The sequence below is a fragment of the Macaca mulatta genome, chromosome X (genome assembly GCF_049350105.2).
Source record: "Macaca mulatta isolate MMU2019108-1 chromosome X, T2T-MMU8v2.0, whole genome shotgun sequence".
In the NCBI taxonomy this organism is placed as follows: Eukaryota; Metazoa; Chordata; class Mammalia; order Primates; family Cercopithecidae; genus Macaca; species Macaca mulatta.
In genome coordinates, this window is record NC_133426.1 from 38,944,594 (window position 1) to 38,956,927 (window position 12,334).

Consider the following 12,334-nt stretch of genomic DNA (forward strand, 5'->3'; position numbering starts at 1 on the left):
CTGGGAGTCTAAGTCTCTTTGCAGGTCTCTAGAACTTCCTTTATAAATCTGGGTGCTGCTGTGTTGGGTGCATATATATTCAGGTTAGTTAAATCTTCTTGTTGAATTGAACCCTTTATCATTATATAATGCCCTTCTCTGTCTGTTTTTATCTTTGTTGGTTTGAAGTCAGTTTTTTTCAAAAATAAGAATTGAACCTCTGCTTTTTTTTTTTTTTTTTTTTTTTTTTTTTTTTTTTTTTTTTTTTTTTTTCAAACAAACGAGTTGGTTTAATTTCAGGTGATACAAAGTTTAGGGTAGAACAAAGACCAAAGAGCAGACTCTGGCAAGGTTCTGAGCTGGTTTTACTTTAAATTCACAGTTATGGTAGGAATGACTTAGTGAAAACAACTAAAGAGATGATGAACCACTGTAAGTTTTTTTTTTTTTTTTTTTTTTTTTTAACAAAAGTTTATTCTTAAATGTACAACAGCTCCAAGACAACACTTAATTCCAGCTTTAGGTGGCAACAGATGTTATGGCAGGGAATATAGACGTTTAAATAAGGATGAAATAAAGGGTCACCATCTCCTCAGGCACAAGGAACAGCTTACTTTTTGCCAGATTTCTTAATTCCACCTGTGGCCAAGGGCCCCTTCCCCGCGGCCTTCGCTTTTAGCTCCTCGAGTTTCTTCTGCTCCTCTTTTTGTTTCTGCTTGAAAGCCTTATCTTCCTCGTCCATCTCCTTGGCCTGCTTCTTAGGCTGTTTCAGTGGCTTCTTCTTGCCCCCTTCGCGGCCGGACATCGCGCCTGGCGCCCCTTCCCCAGACCCTGCCACCGGAAACGGCGCGAACCTCTGCTTTTTTCTGTTTTTCATTTGTTTTGTAGATTTTCCTCCATACCTTCATTTTGAGCCTATGTGTGTCATTGCATGTGAGATGGGTCTTTTAAAGACAGCATACCAGTGGGTCTTGGATCTTTTTTTAGCTTGCCACTCTGTGTCTTTTAATTTGGGCATTTAGCCCATTTAAATTTAAGGTTAGTATTTATATGTGTGGATTTTATCCTGTCATCATGATGTTAGCTGGTTATTTTGCAGACTTGTTTATGTAGTTGCTTTATAGTGTAAAAATATGGAATATTTCACAAATTTGTGTGTCATCCTTGCACAGTAGCCATGCTAATCTTCTCCATATTGTTCTAAACTTAGTATACATGCTGCCGAAGCAAGCACTAGATAATATGCTTCATGGTGAAAGACTGAATGCTTCCCGTAAGATTGAGAACAAAGCAAGGATGTCTACTCTCACTACTATTCAGCATCATAGTGGAAATCTTAGCCAGTTCAATAAGGCAAGAAATCAAAAGAGATAAAGATTAAAGAGGAAAAAATACAACTGTTCCTATTTGCAGATGACATTGTGGTTTACATAAAAAACCTGAAAGAATAAAAAACAAAACAAAACAATTCAGAACTCCTTAAAAAATGACCGATTTTAGGAGAGGTTAAGAATACATTGATGAAATAGAAAGTCAATCATGTTTCTACATATTAGCAATGAACATTTGTAAGCTGAAATTTAAAAACTACCATTTCTATATACTCTAAAAAAAATGAAATACATTCCCCAAGTTACCATGATTCAACTTACAATTTTCTGACTATATTACAGGCTTGTTAGGATGTGACTCCATCATAAGTTGAGGAGCTCCTTAAAACTTATAATGGGATTATGGTTTATATTGAATGTGTATCACTTTTGCACCATCATAAAGTCAAAAGTTTGCAAGTTGAAACATCATAAATCAGGGGCAATTGTGTTCCTAACATTAAAGGCATTTTCAATTTATGATGCTTTTTACTTATGATGGGTTCATTAGGATGCAACTCCATCATAAGTCAAGAAGCAGCTGTACTTATGTGTAAATCACACAAAACCTGTACACAAATGTTTAGAACAGCTCTATTCATAATCACAAAAAACTGCAAACAACCCAAATGCCCTTTAAAAGGGATTAAAAAAACAGTGTTACAGCCATACAATGGAATATTATTCAGCAATAAAAAAGAATGCACTATTGATAAAATAAACAGCTATATGACTCTAAAAGGCTAAGTAAAAGAATCCAGTCTTAAAGGTAACAATCTATATGATTCCATTTTATATGACATCCTCTAAAAGACAAAATGATAGTGATAGAGAATAGATCGGTGGGTGCCAGGGGTTAGAGGTAGCGGCACGGAGTGGCTACAAAGAGATTTCGTGAGTGAGTCTTTTGGCTAATGTAAATGTTCTTTATCCAGATATTGGTGGTGGTCACATGAATTAAAACATGTGTTAAAAGTCATAGAAATACATGTCCCCCACAAAAAAAAAAAAAAAATCCATTTGACTGTATGTTAATCTAAAAAATAAAATTTGAAAAAGAAAAGATTAAACAAGAGGATTCTGGGAAGATGACAGAGTAGAAAGCACCATAAATACGTTTCCCCAAGAAGACAATAATTGCACTAGCAAACTCTGTGTGATGTAACTATTTTGGAACTGTAGAGTTTATTGAAGGCTTTTAACTTCCAGCGGAAGGCATGGGTGGTAAACTGTGGTTAATTTCAGCTCTTAGCACAGTAGTAGCTACCCACTCTCAGCCTTGTGGCAGTCATCTGTGCATTTTCCCTGGAACAACCTGTACATAGCTTGCAGTGCCCGGGATACGCATAAGAACTCAGCCCTCCAAATACCGAGGATCTGTGCTCAGATTGCTGATTGCTATTTCTGATCATAGAAACACAAAGAGGTGGGACGCCACTGTTGTTGCACCTTCCCACATTGTTGCAAGAGCCTCCCCCCTAGCTAAAATGACTTCCAGGAGATTTGAAGTGCTGGCACCCGTTTTTTCTCCCTTCATTTTTCTCTTTTTCCTCTTTTTAGAGCCAGCCACTAAAGACTAAGATATTCAGGCCGGGTGCAGTAGCTAACACATGCAATCTCAGCATTTTGTGAGGCCATGGCAGGAGGACCACTTGATTCCAGAAGCTCAAGACCAACCTGGGCAACATAGTGAGACCCCCATCTCTACGGAAAAAAAAAGAAAGATTCACAAGCAACTATGTATATGAGAGAGATTAGAAAGTGACTGTACATGACCAGGGAAAGGTGCAGGCTCACAAAAGGCTTGGGAAGGTCTTAAGTTTACACCTCAGGCTGATCCTTGGCACAGAGACAGAATACAACAATTAACAAAGAAAAAAAAAATAGCAAAAATAACGAATCCTCAGAAAGGGGGGGAATTGGATTTCCAGAATTACCACATTACTAGATTCAAATGTCTGGATTTCAACAACAAAACTGACAAAGTATACAAAAAGAGAGTAAAGTGTGACCTATTCAAAGGGGAAAAAATAAGTCAATGAAAACTGTCCCTGAAAAAGAGCAAATGACAGACTACTAGACAACTACTTTAAAATAGCTATCTTAAAGATGCTCAAAGAACTAAAGGAAGATATGGAGAAAGTCAAGAAAACAATGTGTGAATGAAATGGGAATGTCAATCAAGAGACAGAAAGCTGAAAAAGAAACCAAAAGAAATTGTGGAATGGAAAAATATAATCACTGAAATTAAAAAATTCACTAGAGGACTTCAAAGGCAAATTTCAGAAGGCAGAAGAAAGAACCAGTTAACTCGAAGATAGGGCAATGGAAATTATTCAGTCTTGAGGAACAGACAGAAAGGAGATTGAATAAGATTGCATAGAACCTAAGGGACCTGTAAGACACGATCAAATGGACCAACATATACATTGTGGGATTTCCAGGAGAAGAGAGACAAAAAAGGTAGAGAATATTTGAACAGTTAATGGAAGAAAAACTCCCCAAATTTGCTGAAGGGCATGAATATAAATATCCAAGAAGCTCAACAAACTCCAAGTAAGATGACCTCAAAGACACCCTCACTGAGACACATTATAATCAAACTTTTGAAAGACAAAGACAAGAGAATATTAAAAGCAACAAGAGAGAAGTGATTCATCAGATACAAGGAATCCTCAGTAATAATATGAGCAGATTTTTCATCAGAAACTTGGAGGCCAGAAGGAAGTGGGCTAATAGAGTCAAGGTGCTAAATGAAAAAAAAAAAGTCAACCAAGAATCCTATATTCAGCAAAACTATCCTTCAAAAGTGAGGCTGAAAGTAAGATGGTCCCAAATAAGCAGAAACTGAGGGAGTTTGTTACCACTAGACCTGCCCTGCAAGAAATGCTCAAGAGAGTTTTGCGGGGTAAAATGAAAGAACACTAGCAGCAAGTTAATTCTCTACGAAGAAATATAGATCTCAATAAAAGTACATACATGGGCAATTATAAAAGATAATATTATTCTAACAATTCGTAATTCCACATTTTCTCTCATGATTTCGGAGATTAATACCTTTTAAAAAATAGTCTGAAAAGCGAGTGTTACTATAATTTAGCTTTATAAGTCCACAATTTATTTTCTTCACAACCTAAGACACTAAGCATTTAAAATAATTGTTTGTTTGTGTTTTGGACACAAAATGTACAAAGTTGTAATTTGTAACATCAGTAACCAAAAGAGGCAAGGATAGAGCTATTAAAGGAGTAGAAAGTCAATAAAAACATAAATTCACTTCAGAGAGTGATAACTTTAGGATACTGAATGTAATCCCCATGGTATCCACAAAGAAAATATTTATAGAATATATACAAAAGGAATTTAAACATTTCAGTACAAAGAAGCAAATAAACACAAAAGAAGACAGTAATGCAGGAAATGAAGAGTAAGAAATTTTTGGGTTCTATAAGGCATATAGACAAAAGTATCGAAATGAAAGAAGTAAGTCCCTCCTTATCAGTAATTACTTTAAATGTGAATGGATTAAACCCTCCAATAAAAAGACAGATTAGCAGAATGAATTTTCAAAGTCCAACTATATGCTTTCCACAAAAGACTCACATTATATCCAAAAATACAAATATAATGAAAGTGAAAGGATTAAAAAATATTTTATGCAAATAAAGAAAAGAGAGCAAGGGTAACTAATACTAACATCAGACACAATCAACTTTAAATCAACAAAAGGTTATAAGAGACAGTACTACAATAGTAGTTGGATACTTTAATATTACATTTTTAATAATGTATAGAAAAACAGACAAAAGGTAAACAAGAAAACAGAGGACTTAATGCAATAAACCAAGTAGCTCTAACAGACATACAGAAGACTCTACCCAACAACAATAGCATACACATCCTTCTCAAGTGCACATGGAATATTTTCCAGGATAGGCTATATGTTAGGACACAGATTAAGTTTTATATGATTCAAATAGATAAACATCACAAAATGTAGCTTCTTGGACCACAATAAGGTAAAGTTAGAAATCAATAGCAAAAGTAAAACTGAAATAATCACAACTTTCTGGAAATTAATAATTTTCAACAACCAATGGATCAAAGAAGAAATTACAAGGGAAATGAGAAAATACTGAAAGATGAATGAAAATAAATACACACTATATCAAAACTTTTGGAACTCAGCAAAAGCAATGATCAGGAAAAAAATTTACAGATAAAAATGCTTACATTTAAAAACAAAACAGATCTCAAGTCAACAACCTAATTTCACAACTTACAGAAATACAAAAAGAGTAACAAAATAAAACTAAAGGTAGCAGAAAGAAGGAAATACTAAAGACTAGAGTAGAGATAAATGAAATAGACAATCGAAAACCAATAGAGAAAGTCAATAAAATCTTTAGCTAGATGGACCAAGAAGAAAAGAGAGAAGACTCAAAATATTAAAATCAGAAATGAAAGTTACTACCAATTCCATAAAAATAAAAAGTATTGTAAAAGAGTACTATCTTAAAAATTGGATAAGCTGGATCAAATGGGAAAACTCCTAGAAATACAAAATCTACCAAGACTAAATCATGAAGAAATATAAAATCTGAATAGACCTATAACTAGTAAAGAGATTGAATCAGTAATCAAAAATCTCCTGACAAAGAAAACTCTTGGAGCTAATGGCTTCACTGGTGAATTTTACCAAACGATTAAAAACTAACAATTATTCTCAACCTATTCCAAAAATTGAAGAGGAGGCAATACTCCCTAACTCATTCTATGAGGCCAAAATTACTCTGACATCAAAGCCAAAGATACTACAAGAAAAATACAGATCATATCTCTTATGAGCACTGATGCAAAAATCCTCAACAAAATACTAGCAAACCAAATGCAACAGCTTATTAAAAGGTTTCCACATTATAATCAAGTGTGATTTATCCCTGAAATGCAAAGATGGTTGAACATATGAAAATTAATGAATATAATACACCACATTAACCCTTTTCCCATTTGCCCTGAGAATATTCACTGGTAGGCTTGCAACTGTAGCATTTATCCCAAGACAACTTTGCCACAAAATATCTCACTTTTATTATAATTTTTATATCACTCTAATATATCAAAAGATGTCATACTATTTATAGCATTCTGTTTTTAGTAATGATATTTCCATTTACAAAATATAATAATTCTTAATCACTGAAAACGTCAAATCCTATAAAACATAGCATTCCTATGTATGATCATTCTCGAATGTTTTTTGCTTGAAGATTCATTTGATAAATCCAATTTTTCCCAAATAATAGATGATTCTGATGATTCAGACTATTCAGATGTTATTTCTGTTTAGAGATAACTCCAGGAACAGCTTTTATATTTTGTTTTCACATTAAAAATCAGTCATATTTGCTTCAGCCTCAAAGAGAGTGTTTATGTATAATTAAACAAGTGCTGGCAGCTCACTGCACTTTTTTTCTGAATGGGAAACGGGTTAACAGAATGAAAGGGAAAAGCCACACGATTGTCTCAATTGATACAGAAATAGCATTTGATGGATTTCAACACCTTTTCATGAAAAAAGGACTAAAAAAACTAGAAATAGAGATAAAACTACTTCAAAGAAATAAAAGCCATGTATGAAAAACCCACAGCAAACATTATACTCAATGGTAAAAGACTGAAAACTTTTTCTTTAAAATTAGAAGTGAGGCAAAAATGCCCACTTTTGTCTTTTTCTGCTTAGCATAGTACCAGAAGTTATAGCTAAAGCAATTAGGCAAGAAAAATAAGTAAAAGACATCCAAATTGAAAAAGAAGAGGAAAAATTATCTCTGTTCACAGATGATATAATATTATATTTTAAAAAACCTTAAAAATTCCACAAAAGACTGTTAGAACTGTTAAGTTAATTCAGAAAAGTAACAGGATAAAAAGTCAACACACAAAACCAATAGCATTTCTACAGATATGCTAACAATGAATGATTTGAAAGGGAGATTAGGAAAAAATGTCATTTAAACAGCACCAAAAATAATAAAATGTCTAGAAATTAACCAAAGAAGTGAGAGACTTGTATAAAGAAAACTAAAAGCATTGCTGAAATGAATCAAAGAAGACATAAATGGAAAAACATCCATGATTATGAATTGGAAGACAGTATTGTTAAAATGCTCATACTATTCAAAGTGTTCTACAGATTCAGTGTAATCTCTATCAAATCCCTATGACTTTTTTTGCAGAAATAAAAGAAAAATTAAATTCGAAAGGCATCTTTAGAAACCTCAAATAGCCAAAACAATCTTTAAAAAGAAGAACAAAGCTGGGGGACAGGCACTTCCTGATTTCAAAACTTACTACAAAGCTATAGTAATCAAAGCAGTGTAGTACTGGCATAAGATAGACATATAGACCAATGAAACAGAATAGATATCCCAGAAATAAATCTTTGCATGTATGGTCAAATGAGTTTTGACAAGGATGCTTAGACCATTTAGTGAGGGAAAGACAGTCTTTTCAACAAAGCAGGCAGGGAAACCTGGATATTCATATCTAAAAAATGATGTTGAACTCTTACCTAACAATGTATACAAAAATAAACTCAAAATGGATCAAATACTTAAATATAGGACCTAAAACTATAAAACTCTTAGGAGAAAACATATGGCAAAAACTTCACAACACTAGATCTGGAAATGATTTCTTAGATATTACACCAAGAGCACAGACAATGAAAGAAACAAAGGAAAAATTTTAAATGTATATTTCAAAATATGATATCAATAGGGTAAAAGTATTCAGATGAGAATATTTTTAAATCTTACAACTGATATGGATGAAAATACTTTCAAATTATTTATCTGATAAGGAATTGATAACAGAGTGTATAGAAAATTTCTAAAACTGAACAACGACATGAATTCAAAAATGGGCAAATGACTTGAATAACCATTTCTCCAAAGAAGATATACAAATGTCCAATAAGAAAATAAAGATGCTGAGCATCACTAATCATTTGGAAAATTCAAATCAAAACTTCAATGGTGGGGGGTGACAGGCAAGATGGCCAAATAAGAATAGCTCCAGTCTGCAGCTCCCAGCAATATCAGTGCAGAAGGTGGGAGATTTCTGGATTTCCAGCTGAGGTACCTGGTTTATCAAATTGGGACTGGTTAGACAGTGGGTGCAGCCCACAGAGGGTGAGCCAAAGTAGGGTGGGGCATTGCCTCACCTAGGAAGCAAAAGGGGTTAAGGAACTCCCTCCCCTAGCCAAAAGAAGCCATGAGGGACTGTGCCACGAGGAATGGTGCACTCTGGACCAGATACTGTGCTTTTCCCATGGTCTTCGCAACCCATAAACCAGGAGATTCCCTCAGGTGCCTACACCACCAGGGCTCTGGGTTTCAAGCACAAAAATGGGTGGCCATTTGGGCAGACACAAAGCTAGCTGCAAGAATTTTTTTTCATACCCCAGTGGTACCTGGAATGCCAGTGAGACAGAACCATTCACTCCCCTGAAAAGGAGGCTGAAGCCAGGCAGCCAAGTGGTCTAGATCAGCGGATCCCACCTCCATGGAGCCCAGCAAGCTAAGATCCACTGGCTTGAAATTCTCACTGCCAGCACAGCAGTCTGAAGTAGACCTGGGACACTTGAGCTTGGTGCGGGGAGGGGCATTCACCATTACTGAGGCTTGAGTAGGTGGTTTTCCCCTCACAGTGTAAACAAAGCCACAGGGAAGTTCTAACTGGGCAGAGCCCACTGCAGATTGACAAAGACAGTGTAGCAACACTGTCTCTCTCTGGATTCCTCCTCTCAGGACAGGGCATCGCTTAAAGAAAGGCAGCAGACCCAGTCAGGGGCTTATCAATAAAACGCTCATCTCTCTGGGACAGAGCACCTGAGGGAAGGGGTGGCTGTAGGCGCAGCTTCAGCAGACTTAAACGTTCTTGCCTGCTGGCTCTGAAGAGAGCAGCAGATCTCCCAGCACAGTGCTTGAACTCTGCTAAGGGACAGACTGCCTCCTCAAATGGATCGCTGACCCCCATGCCTCCTGACTGGGAGACGCCTCCCAGCAGGGGTAGATAGACACCTCATAGAGGAGAGCTCTGGCTAGCATCTGGCAGGTGCCCCTCTGGGATGAAGCTTTCAGAGAAAGGAACAGGCAGCAATCTTTGCTGTTCTGCAGCCTCTGCTGGTGATACCCAGGCAAACAGGGTCTGGAGTGGACCTCCAGTGAACTCCAGCAGACCTGCAGCAGAGGGGCCTGACTGTTAAAAGGAAAACTAACAAACAGAAAGGAATAACATCAACATCAACCACAAGGATGTCTACACAGACACCCCATTCGAAGGTCAACAGCATCAAAGACCAAAGGTAGATAAAACCACCAAGATGAGGAATAAAACAGCACAAAAAGGCTGAAAATTGCCAAAACCAGAATACCTCTTCTCTTCCAAAGGATCACAACTCCTCACCAGCAAGGGAACAAAACTGGGCAGAGAATGAGTTTGACAAATTGACAGAAGTAGGCCTCTGAAGATCGGTAATAAAAAACTCCTCCGAGCTAAAGGAGCATGTTCTAATCCAATGTAAGGAAGCTAAAAGCCTTGAAAAAAGGTTAGAGGAATTGCTAACTAGAATAACCAGTTTGAAGAAAAACATAAATGACTTGATGGAGCTGAAAAACACAACACAAGAACTTCGTGAAACATACACAGGTATCAATAGCCAAATTGGTCAAGCGGAAGAAGGAATATCAGAGATTGAAGATCAACTTACTGAAATAAAGCATGAAGACAAGATTAGAGAACAAAGAATGAAAAAGAACAAAGTCTCCAAGAAATATGGTACTATGTGAGAAGACCAAACCTACATTTGATTGGTGTACCTTAAAGTGACGGGGAGAATGGAACCAAATTGGAAAACACTCTTCAGGATATTATGCAGGAGAACTTCCCCAACCTTGCAAGACAGGCCAACATTCAAATTCAGGAAATACAGAGAACACCACAAAGATAATCCATGAGAAGCACAACCCCAAGGCACATAATTGTCAGATTCATCAAGGTTCAAATGAAGGAAAAAATGTTAAGGACAGATAGAGAGAAAGGCCAGATTACCCACAAAGGGAAGCTCATCAGACTAACAGTGGATCTCTCTGCAGAAACCCCACAAGCCAGAAGAGAGTGGGGGCCAATATTCAACAATGTTCTTTTTTGTTTTTTTTGTTTTTGTTTTTGTTTTTTTGAGACGGAGTCTCACTCTGTCACCCACGCTGGAGTGCACTGGTGTGATCTTGGCTCGCTGCAGTCTCCACCTCCTGGGTTCATGTCATTCTCCGGCTTCAGTCTCCCACGTAGCTGGGACTACAGGTGCCCGCCACCACACCTAGCTAATTTTTTTGTATTGTTAGTAGAACAAGGTTTCACCATGTTAGCCAGGATGGTCTCGATCTCCTGACCTCTTGATCTACCCTCTTTGGACTCCCAAAGTGCTGGGAATGCAGGCATGAGCCACCGCGCCCAGCTCAACATTTTTAAAGAAAAGAATTTTCAACCAAGAATTTCATATCCAGCCAAATTAAGCTGCATAAGTGAAGGAAAGATAAAATCCTTTACAGACAAGCAAATGCTGAGATGTTGTCACCACCAGGCCTACCTTACAAGAGCTCCTGAATGAAGCACTAAACATGGAAAAGAAAACCTGGTACCAGCCACTGCAAAAACATACCAAATTGTAAAGACCATCGACACTATGAAAAAACTGAATCAACTAATGGTGCAAAATAACCATCTAGCATCATAAGGACAGGATCAAATTCACACATAACAATATTGACCTTAAATGTAAACTGGCTAAATGCCCCAATTAAAAGACACAGACTGGCAAATTGGATAAAGAGTCAAGACCCATGTCACACGCAAAGACACACATAGGTTCAAAATAAAGGGATGGAGGAATGAATATTTACCAAGCAAACGGAAAGCAAAAAGGAAAAAAAAAAAAAAAGCAGGGGTTGCAATCGTAGTCTCTGATAAAACAGGTTTTAAACCAACAAAGATCAAAAAAGACAAAGAAGGGCATTACATAACCGTAAAGGGATCAATGCAACAAGAAGAGCTAACTATCCTAAATATATATGCACCCAATACAGGAGCACCCAGATTCATAAAGCAAGTTCTTAGAAACCTACAATGAGACTTAGACTCCCACACAAGTGGGAGACTTTAACAAGCCACTGTCAATAATAGACAGATCAAGGAGACAGAAAACTAACAAGGATATTCAGAACTTGAACTCAGCTCTATAACAAGTGGACCTAATAGTCGTCTACAGAATTCTCCACCCTAAATCAACAGAATATACATTCTTCTCAGCACCAAATAACATTTATTCTAAAATTGATCACATACTTGGAAGTAAGACACTCCTCAGCAAATGCAAAATAACGGAAATCATAACAAACAATCTCTCAGACCACAGTGCAATCATATTAGAACTGCACAACTACATGGAAGCTGAGCAACCTGCTCCTGAATGACTACTGGGTAAATAATGAAATTAAGGCAGAAGTAAATAAGTTCTTTGAAACCAATGAGAACAAAGACACAATGTACTAGAATCTCTGGGACACACCTAAAGCAGTGTTCAGAGGGAAATTTACAGCACTAAATGCCCACAGGAGAAGGCAGGAAAGATCTAAAATTGACACTCTTAACATCACAATTAAAAGAACTGGAGAAGCAAGAGCAAACAAATTCAAAAGCTAGCAGAACACAAGAAATAACTAAGATCAGAGCACAACTGAAGGAGACAGAGATATGAAAAACCCTTAAAAAAAATCAATGAATGCAGGAGCCGTTTTTTTTTTTTTTGTTTTTTGGTTTTTTTTAAGATTAACAACATAAGCTGCTAGTCAGACTAATAAAGAAGAAAAGAGGGAAGAATCAAATAGACACAATAAAAAATGATAAAGGGGATATCAACA

At 36.6% G+C, this 12,334-nt stretch overlaps 1 protein-coding gene and 1 non-coding gene across 2 annotated transcripts; both read right to left on the reverse strand.

Moving 5' to 3' along the window:
- Window positions 1-328: 328 nt before the first annotated feature.
- On the reverse strand, window positions 329-827 carry LOC144338561 (translation machinery-associated protein 7). Its single transcript, XM_077988489.1, has one exon. It carries the CDS (start codon window positions 782-784, stop codon window positions 590-592), a length of 195 nt encoding a protein of 64 aa, XP_077844615.1. The 5' UTR covers window positions 785-827; the 3' UTR covers window positions 329-589.
- A 279-nt stretch (window positions 828-1,106) lies between these two features.
- On the reverse strand, window positions 1,107-1,213 carry LOC114675161 (U6 spliceosomal RNA). Its single transcript, XR_003726256.1, has one exon. It is a non-coding gene; the product is annotated as a U6 spliceosomal RNA (small nuclear RNA).
- Window positions 1,214-12,334: the final 11,121 nt, after the last annotated feature.